Consider the following 14,337-nt stretch of genomic DNA (forward strand, 5'->3'; position numbering starts at 1 on the left):
CATTCATTTTAAACAGAAAAAGACGCTATTAATGCATTTCAATTGATATAATACAGAACTACATTTCTCTATTTCTTCACACATATTTAAATCATTAATCTTTAGAAATTCAATATTGTCTCAATACATTCTGTTAGTCTAAATCATAACATAATATCAATTCAATCTTACAAACATTTGATTTATGAGCGATACCATCAGGGTTTTCTAACACTTGTTTAAACGTCAAATGATTTCTTATGACATCTTTCTACCTTCAAACCATTAGAACTTTGGTTAACATAATGTATATATTGTCACATATTCATGATTTCTGTTACACAAGTGAAATTTCAACTACATCACAGTGAATCAACATGCGTGTTTCCTCATCATTGATCCCTGTTGCTCTGGTCATGTGATGATTCAAATGACTGAGTATCCTTCTGCTTTGTGACTCTTGCAAACCTAATCTCAATCACCCAGAGGAAACACTTGAATAATCTAGAACCTGATTGACTCATCCTCTTTTGACTTATTCAAGAAAACTTTCCAAAGTTTGACAAACACTGTTTAACAAACAAAAGTACCCCCAAAACTCAGAAACGACATCCATGGACAATTCTCAACTCCGTTCCACACTCTAAAATGCACATGTTCTCAATTCTTCGAATGTGAAGGAAAACACTGAGCCCAGATTACCTTAATGATTATAAAGTGTTGCTGAATATCTTCACCATACAACTTGTCTGAACTGACGCATATTGCTTTCAGAACATCATTACTTCTCAATTCCCATTTTCCCGACCCAAGCCCAATCTGATCCCTCTTCTCTTCCTCTGCTTAATTAAGCCCTTTGTGCATTATAGTTGGCTCTCACACTTATTCGAATAGCTCTTAGATTTCCCAATTCACACTTCTTTGCTCATACCCTGCCTCATAAATAGCTCTTGCTTTAGCTGCTGATGCTGCCACATCACTTCCTTTTACTCACAAACCCTACAGTACACATTTCCATACTCAAAACTAACATCTTACCTGTGGTCCAGGGAATTCTTTCAGGACCCAAGCTTTGAATATCTGACCCTCTAATAATTGAACCTCTGCGTTGTTACAATTCTTTTCATCCATTTTTACTTTCCCTCAGTCATCAAACTCACATACCACCTTCCGACACACAGTCTACCTAACAGTTTAAAATCTGGTTACCTGTCACTACTTCTAATGTAAACAGTTGTTACCCATGTCATGAACCTCAATACAACAGCCCATCACATTTGTCAACCTTTCATGCTTATTCTACCTGACATCATCACACTCCTTACTACTTACCCTAAAATGTTGGGTATGTCTGACTGGCCACCCATCAAGCTTTTCACCTATGTCAGGAAGAGATCCTACTCAGACTTCTGGTGGTCATTAGATTCTCAGTCAGCCTACAAGCCTGTATACCCATTCACTCTGTTTTGGACATCCTTCTCTTCTTATTACATTTTGCTCTTGGTGACATGAATTTTTCTTTCATCTAACGGTACTGAGACACTGAGTGGCTCTTTGTTCCCCCCTGTTGAACTCCTCAAAGACATAAATACTTGAATTTCATGCAGCTAGTGCATCAAGCATCCAACCAACTCCTATTGCATTTCCACTTGAAGGACTCACACTGTCGCTCTAAGTACACAATTTTAGTGTGACCTTCAGTTCCGAAATCAGGCTATAAAAATGATTTTCCTCCACTGCCACAGGAGCCAGATTCTGAATGCTAAACATCCGTAAAATGTGCCCCTCTTGCCTTTTCACATATCCAAAACCCTAACGATTGCGGTTGTCATGACCAAACAGACAACTGCAGCAGTGTCCTTGCTTGCTTCCCTCAGTATGCATTCTCCCCAGTAACAAAACATCCAGTTCCACTACTTGCACCATTTTCACCAAACAGACAAGCGCTTAACAATAACGATAGCAAAGCTCCTATCCCTCTGTTAGACACAGAGCTCAGTCAAAATCAGGGCTGGAATTGTAACCCAAAGCAGCCCTGGCAATTTTGTCAGACTAGCCCCCTCGTCCCAAGGGGGGAGGGGGTCGCTGGGGGGAAGGACGAAGCTCTGCTACTTTAGTTCTTTTGCTACTGGGGGCCGATATTACAGAATTGCTGCAAAACTGGTCCTCAGTAACAAACCCCCTCTCCACTGACAAACCAGCCCCCACCCTTTCAGCCCACTGGAAAAATGCCAAATGCCTGCTGCCGTCAGTCCAGCCCTGCTTAAAATGTATTTTATGTGATATTTAAATCCATGCATAGATCTTTCACCTTAGAGCCAGGGCCACTGGAATTATGTGATTTAGGGGCTGCTGTGTTTTCCTCATCATTATGGATGTGCCGCATTATCCATCATCCTTTGCATAATTTGCAGGTCTTAATAAACAAAACGGCTTAAAAGATATTATAGATTCTACCCATATTTTGCCCCGTAGTGCAGGCATTATGTCATGTAGAGGCGGGTCAACTTTGGGTTGCTGATTGCTGTTTTTAGGTGTTAAAATAGTATAAATGCGATGGAATAATTGCCTATGCAATGTTAACATAAAAAAAAGACAAAATAGTAAAGTAATACTGTTTCAAACTGTGCGAAGTGACACTGTATAACTTACCTTTTCTTAGTGCATAATCTGACCCTCCCCTGCTGCATCATTCCTTTGGCCCGCTTCCAGCTCACTGTCATATTTTGCTTCACCCCATTCAAGAACATGTTTCACGAGTGAAGGTATATTTAATTTAAACAGAGTCACCCTGTTCTGATTCAGATCCTTCTGACTCCTAGGCCCCCTGGACTCGAATGCACTGCTTGATGGCATTTTTTGTAGAATTAAATATACATATATCCTACTTATTTGCTTGATCATGTCCACGCACTCATCCTACAAATGGTAACTTCACAACTTGCTCGTATGTAACCATTTCAACCAGATATATCCGGAACAAGTCATTTTTTAGCCTTTCTGATAGCAATGCAATCTGGTTTTGAGTAAACAGTACTGAAAACATCCTTTTCCTACTAGAAAGTGGGTATGAGATTTGGCTCACTGCATACAATGTTCTGTGCTTGGATACCTAGCTGCTTCAGCACTATAAAATTAATAAAATAAATCCAATATTTATATTTAGGGAAATTGTTTCACAATAAGACCAAGCATAAGCAAATGCATGTTTTTGCAAAACCTTATGTTTAACATTACAAAAAATACATTCAAATTGAATGTTGGGTGGGAAAAGTATTCTAATTATGAGACATTTAACAAATACAATACTCTCATACTTTTTCTACTTGATAGATCATCTTTGCAATAATTTTAAATAACATATTGGGGCTTTCCTCTGTGGGCAAATCACCAACACCGTCAAGGCCTGCTCTTAATTTTGGTGGTGGGGAATCACTATATTGCATGTGATATGCTGCATGGCAAACATATCAGATTCATGTATCAACTACCACTATATTTTCAAGGTAAATAGATGCATAATTAAGAATAGTAAATCTATAATTACCTGTATATACAAACCATAATGATACAGTGACGAGACATATAGAGAATGCAATATTTATGCTGGTGATCTTGAGGATTGACTACTGAAATTCTATTCACCATGGCCTTCCTGTCAAAATACTAGATAAGCTACAGCAAGCACAAAACGCTGTGTCCCATCTCACCCAAGACCACAATGGTGGTGTAATGGCGAATTGGCTACCACTCTGGAGTTATAAAGGTGACTATATGTACTTTAATGTAAAAGTGGTACACTTGAATTCAATACTGAAGTGCATCCACTGTAAGTGTTAGAAATACATATGTGTGCCTTAACTTCGCTAAGTGAAATGTAATCATTGAGCATGATATCATAATCATCCTCACTTTATTTGAATATATTTTCATTCAAAACAATAACAGTATATGGATTGTGTGCACTAATACTGAAGTTTAATGTTAAAATGTATGTCTACATCATACTTAACCTTGAGTACTGGTAAAGTCTGCATACTTTTTAAATATATCATGTAATACTGATTTAGAAACTCTAATTTGCACTCATATTGTTTTAGAATTAAACATGTGCATAGTACAATGTGAAACGAATGTGCATTTGCCTAACGTTATCTTGACTATGCATGAAATGTCTTTACCATGAGAAACTGTTTTCCATTTTCTGCAAACGTGTTATTTCATTGCATGTATTTTTCCATGAAATGTTAGTTTGGAAATAGATGTACTATTATTTTACTAATAGAGAGTCTGAGAAAACAAACTTGGAGAAGATACTTGGAGAGACAAAGAATGAGCAGGCTGTCCCTTATTCATGTATGTTGCTAATGATGTTCAGGAGACCAAGGACTGAATGCTTCCAGGACTGTCGTGAGACCTAAACCTGATGTTGCAAGTTTCACCATGGGACAGAAGAATAATGGATTTTGTAGTGGCCTGAGTCAGAGGCGTTACCTGATCGAGTTTTGAAGTATTAACTGGAAATTTCACTAATTGATTGTGAGGCAGATTCCCTTGGATTTTGAGAGGTACAGGCTCCTGACTACTTTTTACCCTATGCTTTGCTGATTTTGGCTTAAGCTTACACTTAACTCCCAAAGAAGACTCTTGGCCAAGCTTCTGAAATGCTGACACCTTCCCGTTTACCTTTCCTTCTAAAATCTTTTTCATTTTTTCCAAATGCTTTTATCCCTATTTTTGCCTGTCGCCTTTTGCCCTTATGTCTTTAGTTAGATTTTGATTTTTTTAAGCTTTCTTACCCAAAGTGCTCATAGTTCATTTTAGCTAGATGATTTAATTTGCAATAATGTGTAAAAGATTTGACCAGCGTCTATTTTCAGAGCATCTGAATCTATGGCCGATATATTGCATTGGTGTTACTGAGTGACTAGGTTGTCTCATGTTAATTTGACTACATTTCTTCAGATGAATTTCCTATCCCATGGTGATATTGTATCTTTACAGTATATTCTTGAGGTTTGTTTACATTAACCTGAGTGTCAATTAGTAATAAAACCTGTGAACCGTATTTTCCCATGCACTGGATCCAAAGGTTCATTGGCCTCTAATTAAGGCATACAAAATGCTCCATCAATAGTTTGGCCAAATAACTCATGCAGTGAAATCACTCCAATGACTGTCAGCCAAGTACTGTTGTTTTCAAGATACTCTGATTTTCACATTAAACAAATTATGGCTGCAAACCTCACAGTCTTGTTAACCCTGTATCATCCAGCCAGATGCTTAATTTTGTCCACTGAAAATAAGCTATCACTACGCTGTATTGCAAATGTTTGAAGAAATGGTTGACTGACAGCTTTTATGTTTAGATCTGCCACAGGACCTTGGCTCCGTCAACTGGAATAATGACTCACTCACCTCATGCTATTGGCTGTTTTGTGTACCTTTCCACTTTCCAGGAAGTGCTTCCTTTGGAATGCATGGGGGACGATTTTACAATTGAAAGGTATGACTTTCTTACATTTAAAAAGTACACTCAATCATCAAGCTGCTCATCACATTTAATTTTCATTTCCTATATGCATTTGATTTCCTGCTTCCTCTCCAGCATTGACAAAGTTGATTGGACAGCCTTTAATGTGATAAACTTCAGTTGTGCATGGTACGCTTGTAAGAAGCATTTATGAATGGTATGTCATTGCCAGACCTACTGGCTTTGCGTGTTGTCAGTGTGACACTCATGCTTGTATTTTGAGCTTTCAGGAGCCACCTTCTGCATTACAACATATATTTACAAGAAACGCATTAAAAATAAAAATACTATTCGATTTCAGGAATTAAATAAAAATAGGATATCACTCTCTAAACAACAGTGGTGGCTGCTACTCAATGGGGGTGTTGGGGCAGGACAGGGTAAAAATTATACAAAAAGCTTACCTTCACGGGAGACACGTTTGTCTTCCCTCCGTCCTTGTCCTCTTCGTCTTCCCGGCTGCACACAGGCTCCCAGACAATCACGAAGCTGCTGTCACCAGCATGACCGCAGCATTGTGATTGGTCTGAGCTGCCTGTTTTATCACTCAGACTTGGAGTGGTAGCCTGTGCATGTTCTCCACTTGGCTGTGCAATACATGCCCAACATGGCCAGACAAACAGACATGCGAACTTTGTGCAGCAAAACCCTCCTACAGCCCTCCTCCAGGCCCCTCCCTCAAGCCCAACCTCACCATTTACTCCCATGAAAAATAAAATGATAACAACATCACGTTATTATCATTTTATTTTTAATTTCCCACAATCCAGTGGGGCAACGCTCTTCTGCCTTAGTGCAGGAGCCGCTCCTACTAAACAATCTATCAAAGCATTTCTTTAACGCAGCTCTGGGAACACTGAAACAAGACTTCCTTTGTTATTTTCCTCTGAACTAATCTTCCTTTTGAAGAAGACACTTCTAACTTCATTATTCACTTGAGCTTTACTCCAGAGAGTTGCCCTGCCTGTCTCAAAATGACCTTGGAGACCTAGTGATTTTTGAGCAAACAAATAAGAAATATTGTTTGTGCATACATATTTGGGCACAATAACTGTATCATCAGTCAGTAAGTTGAAAAAGGTCGAGTGTCTGCCATATTTAAGTGTTCACATCACTGTTCTCTGTCACAGTCCTTGTCCCTGGCATAAGGTTTCAAACTATGATAACCTCACATATTTTGGTATACAATAGAAAACAGCTCAGAACAGTTGAAAATGTGAAACGCTATAGTGGGTTGAATGTCAGAATATTGACTACAAAATGATTACACTACAGGTATATCATAGCCAAAATACAGATAACCAGATTATTATTAAAGTGATTATATATAGGTCAGTATATGGATACTATTCTTAACTGTACATCTATGTAACTTGAAGATGTATATAGTTAAAGTGCATATGTGGAGTTTAATGTAGTAACCTGTACCTAGATATGCTTACCTCCTTGATATTTTGGTAAGCAATATTTTGCTGTGATATTTGCCTGGCACAATATAGATTAATTAATATTCCGGTATTATCCCACTACAGTGAGCTGGTGGAGTTTGCTTTCTTTGAGTTACTTATTACTTTTCGATGGCGAGACAATTTTCATTATGTAATAGAACCAGACTCCATTGTGACTGAAATAGTTGAGACTTTTTTCATGAGTTCCTTACCTCCAGATTTGATTGGCACATCACTAGCGCTTATCTTGGTGAAAGAGGAATTGAAACACATCCCACCTAAATGAAAAAAGGGAGAGAAAAGACTCTGTGATTATTTTCCTTGTTTAAATTGCAACAGAACGTGATTTTCAAAAAGGAATAATATGTTTCACTGTAGTGTCCCATACTGGAGCTAGTGTGCCCTTGCATAAACTGTAACAGTTCCCAGATATGGAATGCTGCTTGGGTCTTCTGCAAAGGGACTGACATCTTTATTTACACCGGGAGTACTCAAAATCTCAAATAACATCAGAAAGATACTGAACAACGCTCAATGACGATGGATGGAAAATGAAGGGACTCCAATGAGCATATTTAATAGCCCCTTGAGCCTCCTTGCACCACATTTGCGTCATTTTTTTATGCAAATGTGGCCTAAAGAGGTAAAAAATGCCATATTTACGAAGTAGCGCAATGCATGCTCTGCGCCACTTTGTAACCCTTTGTAACCCTTTGTTCTACATTATGTATGCAAAGGGGTCATTCCCCCGTTAAGGGGGACAAAAAATGTCTCAAGGAAATCTAAGTGATTTCCTTGAACCATTTCTTTCTGCACTTTTAACACCTGCTCAGAGCAGGAGTTAAAAGGAGGCTTCCATTGCTTACAATGGGCCTCTGGGTGCTTTGCAGGATTCGCTGCAGAATTATTTACACTAATCCTGCAAAGCGCCAGACTAGCATCAAAAGTTCTGTTGGTAGTCCCCCAACTACCGCCATGGTGCGCTGTATTTTAAATACACACATGGTGGTGTTATGGGGGCACAAGAAAAGAGGCGCTGCACTGTGTGCAGCACCATTTTTCTTAAATATGCCCCTAAGTCTCAATAAAGTCAGTGACATGTCATTCCAAAAGTAGCTCTACCTCGGTCTCAGTTACCCTCAGCAGAACTCTTGTATCAAAGGTGAAAAATGTGGACGCCATTCATCTGATACAGTGGTAGCCCTGATTTTGCCTCTTTGTTTTTTGCGTCCTAACCCACAGTCTTCCCATGATATATGGCCTCTGTGTCCTTTGCTAACAACAGGGCACACACTCTGATCCTTTCCAGGGGGAGCTTCCTCCAGTCATTGGTGTAAGATCTAAGGTCTGATGGATATTTCTAGTTTTTCCACTGGAAAACCAAGCTGTTTTTCTTGAGGAGAGAATGTGAAGGGAAAAGTGTGATACCCCATTGCAGTTTCTGAAAGCACAGTCTCTGCTAGAATGACGGGTCTGCCTTTGGAAGAGGGTGGGAGCCTCTCCCCAAGAGTGTAGTCTGTGGGGTGGGGTCTGAGGTAGGCCCATGTGTCACTTTTATTCCTCCCAAATGTCTACTCAGGAACACACCAAGGCCTTAGGAAGGCAAGCTGCTGCCCTGCATTATGTAAATGGGAGAGAGCTAAATGCCATATTTACAAAGATATGATACAGTTCAGTTCTCTCCATGCACTTGCGCACCCTTGTCTGCCTAGCGCCATGCAAATCAGGCTTTGTGTGACTTTGTAAATCCCAAACAGGATTTTGCATTGGAGCTATGCGAAAAAAGTGTCACAACTCCTGCTCAAAATCTTAGTAAGTCTGGCCCTAAGTGGCCAGTGTATTTCATGTGCCATACAATTGAGCAGGTCCCTCCAATGCCTTCATTTTGATGTGTGTGTCTCTGCAATATTGAGCAGCACAAAGGCAGGGCGTTAACACAGACCCCTAAGCTCTGTTGCACAGGAGGCCCCAACTCTTCGGGAGACCCTAATCGCACTATTAGTCAGCCTGCTACTCCAGTGCCTCATCGCTCATCCCCATCCGATTACATCAGAAATGTATTACTAAAGGAAGGTGTCTTGGCGTCCCTCGTTCGAGGGTGTGGTGACATTCTTTGGGGTGCAAAGGCAGAAGAAGGCAAACAGTTGGTAAGGAAGTAGGCAGCAGCAAAGCCAACAGTTATGCTGGCTCACAACATCATGGGTGGGCACCACCTCTCAAAACCGTGTGCTGGAGCCTTGCTTACCCTTTCTGTTTTGCGTTGCTAGACAACAAAAGGGCCCCTTTGTTCCAAAGACCACCCAGACATTATCAGGTGAGGAGAGATGGGTTGGGGGAGGTTGGAGTAGCCAGAAAAGAGTGACAGAGCAGTATTCCTGTGATTCTAGGCAAATCATTAAGTCTCCCCATGCCTCAAAAAACAATATGACCTCTTGTAATGGTATTGGTACATGTGTAAATTGCTCCAAAGACCCAGGCTGAGTTTGTGCTATATAAAACTGCAAAAAAGGAACCATAGGTGGGATGGATGGGTGGAAGTGTGGCTGAATGAGTGAAAGGATGGATGACTAAGTGAAGTGGTGGATAGACAAATCAGTGAACGGCAGGATGGATGGAGTGAAAGGGTAGATGGATAAGTGAAATGAGGGATGGATGAGTGAAATGCTGAATGGATGGACAGATAAGTAAAAGGGTAGGTGTAAAGATGGATAAGTGGAAGGATGGATAGATGGATGAGTGAAGGAGGGAATGGATGGATAAGTGAAAGAGTGGATGGGTGAGTGAGTTAAAGGATGGATGGATGTGTGGATGGATGCGTGAGTGGAATGATGGATGACTGAAAGAGTAAACGATGGGTGGATGAGTAGATGGGTGGATGGAACAATGAAAGGATGGCTAGCTGAGTGAAAGGATAGATGGATAGATGAGTGAAAGGGAGGATGGATGGACAGAATGAAAGGATAGATGACCAAAAGGATAGAGGGATAAGTGAAACGGTAGATGGATGGGTGACTGAAAAGGCGGAAGGATGGATGGAATTAAAATGAAAAGATGGATGAGTGAAAGGGTAAATTATGGATGGAAGAGTAGATGGATGGAGGGTGGATGGATTAGTGCAAGGATGGATAGCTGAGTGAAAGAGTAGAAAGATGGTTGAGTGAAATGGAGCATGGATGGACAGAAAGAAAGAATGCATGGATAGAGCAAAAGGATGGACAGATAAGTGAAAGGGTAAATGGGTGGATGAGTGAAAGAGTGGATGGTTGGATGGAATGAAAGAATGGATGGATGAGTGAAAGGATGGATAGATGAGTGACAGTATGGATGGGTGAGTGAAAGGACTGATGTAAAGGTGGATGCATAAAAGAATGGATAGATGAGTGAAAGGGGGATGGAAGAAAGAATGAAGGATGAGTGAACGGGTGAATGGATGGAGAGATGAGTGCATGGAGCAAGTGAATGGATGAAAAGGCAAATGGATGGATGGATTGAGGAAAAGATGGAGTAAAAGTCTGGACGGATGGATGAGTGATAGTATGGATGGATGTTTGAAAGGATGGGTGGCTGGATGGTTCGAACAGTGAGAAAGTGGATAGAGGTGAGGATGAGTGAAGTGATGGATGGATGAATGGATGATAGGTAGGTTGATGGATGGATGGATGGCTAGGTTTGATGGATAAATTGGACATGGCTGGGTGGATTTGGATATAGATGGGCACACAGATGGACAGAATGGTTAAAGTCTGAATGATGGATGAAAGAATTAATGAATGACAGATTATAAAGGTGAAATGGTGGATATCAGTGGGTGGATGGAGGGATTAAAGGTTGAATGGATAAATGCTTGAATGAAAGAGATGAGAGAGATCTTCTAGGGACTTGCTTCGCTTGCTTGATGCCATAAGAACTTTGGTTGAAAATGGGGGCGGGTGTATTTTAATTTTCTGGCTACTCCCTTGCCTATGTCTGCCATTTCTGCATTTGTTGTGCGTTTACGTGTAGCATCTCTACATTATATGTTTGTCATTTTGAGTGACACCCAACTGCTACTAATTATATGTTACACTGGTAATTGTAAATTTTAGCATGTTTTGTTTTAAGTGCAAGGTTGTACAAAGAGCCTCATAGACCATGAGCTATGCTTAAGATGTATATTGTGTTTGTAGCAATAGGCACGGTGTCCAAAACAAACTGTATAATAATGCATCCTCAGTGCCTTCTTCAAGAATGCTGCAGGGAATAGCACCTTTGTGACCCCTGTCTTCTAATGCAAGCCACTAGGTGTGGCAGACCTATTGCAGCTCTCTGCTAAGCCCCTATAAGCAAAATCTAACTCCATATTTTGAGTCCCAGTTGCTGCCACCCATAATGTGTTCTCCATAGTTAGTCTGTCACAGCAATCCTCCCTTAGTTAACCACCACAGCAAGGAACCCTTTAGTAACATCCGTGAAGCAATGTGATGCAACAACGTCTTAATGGCACCAAGAGTATAAGACCAATTCACTGAGGATATGTAAGAGGTCAAGTTCCAGTTTCTATCTAAGAAGCTGAGCTGTTCCTCAATAGTCTTGAAGCACCTTTCTACAATACATGTTTTGCTTTGTTTCTACAGAACTCTGCTGACCTTTTTTCACCTATGATCTATAAAGCGTTCAAATAAAAATGAAAAAGCGAATGTATTTGAGCTCAACTTGATTATGCTATACCCTGTTGTGTCACTGATAGTATAGGAATGCCACTCAATTAATTCACCGCAGTGCTGCAGAATTTGTACCATACACCAACCAGGACACATTCAAACTGTATACTGGCTGTCGTTCGTTACTGGCGTTAGTTAAAATTCTATTTAACACATGCAAGTAATACCAATAAGATAAAGAAAACATGTAGGTAAGTATGGTTGTCAATTTATATGTTACATTACTCATTAGTGTGTAAAAATAAAATTAGAAACACCCACTGCAAACGTTTTTGCTGCAGAATGTTTATCATGCATGAACCCGGAAACAACCTGTGCCTAGCTTTTCCGTTGAAATTCACTTAATACAGTTTAAAAAAAGATAAATGCATTTCATTGGGGTATGCATCTTTTATGCATGTTAATGATATCCAAACTAGGAAATTTCAGTAAGGCCAAAGAAAATTAGTAGTCTTGTCATGTCGCTTTCCATTGTGTCACAAGCAAATCACACGGGCTTCACATCTTCCCTTTCGCCTGGACCCCCAAAACTCCTGGCACAGACTTTGATAATGGATTTCAAGCTTCCCCAACCCCCATGTCCCCCTAGACACACACATTCTAAATGTCTCTGGACCTTACACACAGGCAGAGTTTACAAATGTACTTATCCATACGAAGTACAAAAAAACGACTGTTGTTAACAGCAATAACATCAATTGCATTTAGGATAGGCTTAGTTCAACAAGAAAATCAGCCTAACGAGAAAAAAAACCTTGCTTTGTTGAGAATTATATCACTGCCAATACTTACTTCTGAATTTATTGCAGGGTATTCGGAACTGAGGAGCATTGTTCATGGCCTCCTGCAGCTGGTTGAAAGTGTCATTATAAGCTTGTGTGAGGTCCAATGAATAATTCAAAGCAATTATCACGCTGTGATTTACCACAATGCTACCATTGCTGAAAGAAAATGAAGAACTGCATTAAGGAAGGTTAGACATGGGAGTATCTGCCATAACCATGTCATTTGATGCTGCTCGTAACAAGTTGTACATATGCGCCACTCAGAGATTTTAAGAATTTAGGGCATATTTATAAGCCCATAGTATCACCTTGGGCCACATTAACATAATTTGTTTGTGGCCCAACAATGCCAAAATCCTGAATAAATGCATGCACGTGCCACTTAGTAACCCTTTGCACTACATTATGCCTGCGCCAGGCATAATGTATGCAAAGGGGGCGTTCCACCATTAGGGTGGCCAAACAAATGGCGCAAGGAAATCTAAGAGATTTCCTGGCGTTAGTTTGTACAGCACTTTTAATGCCTGCTCAGAGTAGGCATTAAAAGGGGGCTTCCATTCTTTATAATGAGCCCCTATGTACTCTGGAGCAGTAGCGCCGATATTTTGGCACTACTGCTGCAGAGTACATCGATAGCGTCATGAAAAATGGCGCTATTGCCCCCTACCCTGCGCCATGATGCACCCTATTTTAAATATGGCATACACATGGTGGCGGTAGGGAGCGCTAAGAGGTGCAGGGAAAGCGGTGCTATGCCCGGATGAGCGCCACTTTCCATAAGTCTGCCCCTTAATGTGGCTCATTATTGCTCTATAAGTGCAACCTTCTTTCACTTTCTCAAAAATGTAATCCAACGTCCATGTATTTTCCAGACTAATTTACCCAACATTCTTGAAGTTTCTGGACAACCTAATCCTAAATTCCTGCCCTTTCCTGACAACCTAATGCAACATTTCTACACGTTGTGGCGTTCCAATCCAGCTTTTATGCAGTTACTGGACAACCTAATTAAACCGTCATTTCCTGCCCAATCTAAGATGGTGTGCCTTTAGTTCCTCGACAACCTAATGCATTGTTCTTGTACGTAACGGGCTATCCAACCCAAAGTTCCTGTAATTTCCTGATTGTCCATTTCAATTAACACTAGTTATTTATATCCATATATGGCATATGGTGTTTCTATTCTTCTTGTTCTTCCGGGCGACATGTATACTGTATAGAAGTATTGGAAATTCCACACTAGATGATCACATTAGTAAATCTATACCACCTGGTGGTAGAGATGTCCAAAGATGCATTTCACCAACTTCGTGGAGTATATTATAAAAATGTATCAACTTCAATAACTTGGCAACATTTTAAAAAGAAAACAATAGTGAGCCAAAATACATGCAAAAAAGTAGATTTTGTATGAAAACACATGCAAGACCTAATGTTTGTTGTTGAATTGTACGAGAATTATCCTATAAAAACGTTACTTTTTTGCGAATTTTTGCATAGGTTAGGACTACAATATTCAATTAGGGCAAATCGAGAAAGCTCAAACCTCATATACCTGGTTGTAGTTTTTTTAAACAAATGCAAACCCTCATCCACTTAAGATGCAAGCTTCATTACTGAATTCCGCCTCACACGGCCACCATCATTGGTGGTGCGGATGGGCGCCATTCACTAGGAGCCCTTGATGGAGATCTATTTGACGAGTTAAGCACAAATAGCGCACAAACAGACAATGGAATACACCAGAAAAAGATATTAAAATTACCTAGATATGAATCGTGAAAAACTTTATTCGAATTTCCTGTGATAAAGGCATAACTTTGGAACATATAGACGATGATCAATGATCTTCATTTCCTGTGATCTACATTTTTCTGTCATAAATCTGAACA

At 40.1% G+C, this 14,337-nt stretch overlaps 1 protein-coding gene across 2 annotated transcripts in view; it reads right to left on the reverse strand.

Annotated features, from left to right (window-relative positions):
- Positions 1 to 14,337, reverse strand: part of LOC138259801 (mucin-3A-like) — a 397,229-nt gene that overhangs the window by 199,153 nt on the left and 183,739 nt on the right. For both annotated transcript variants that reach the window (XM_069207692.1, XM_069207693.1), the window contains 2 exons: positions 12,453 to 12,601; positions 7,173 to 7,238 (listed from right to left, as the gene is read on the reverse strand). In XM_069207692.1, coding sequence (XP_069063793.1) covers positions 7,173 to 7,238; positions 12,453 to 12,601 — 215 coding nt within the window. The remainder of the gene's footprint in view (positions 1 to 7,172; positions 7,239 to 12,452; positions 12,602 to 14,337) is intronic.

This window comes from Pleurodeles waltl, chromosome 9, assembly GCF_031143425.1.
Source record: "Pleurodeles waltl isolate 20211129_DDA chromosome 9, aPleWal1.hap1.20221129, whole genome shotgun sequence".
Lineage (NCBI taxonomy): Eukaryota > Metazoa > Chordata > Amphibia > Caudata > Salamandridae > Pleurodeles > Pleurodeles waltl.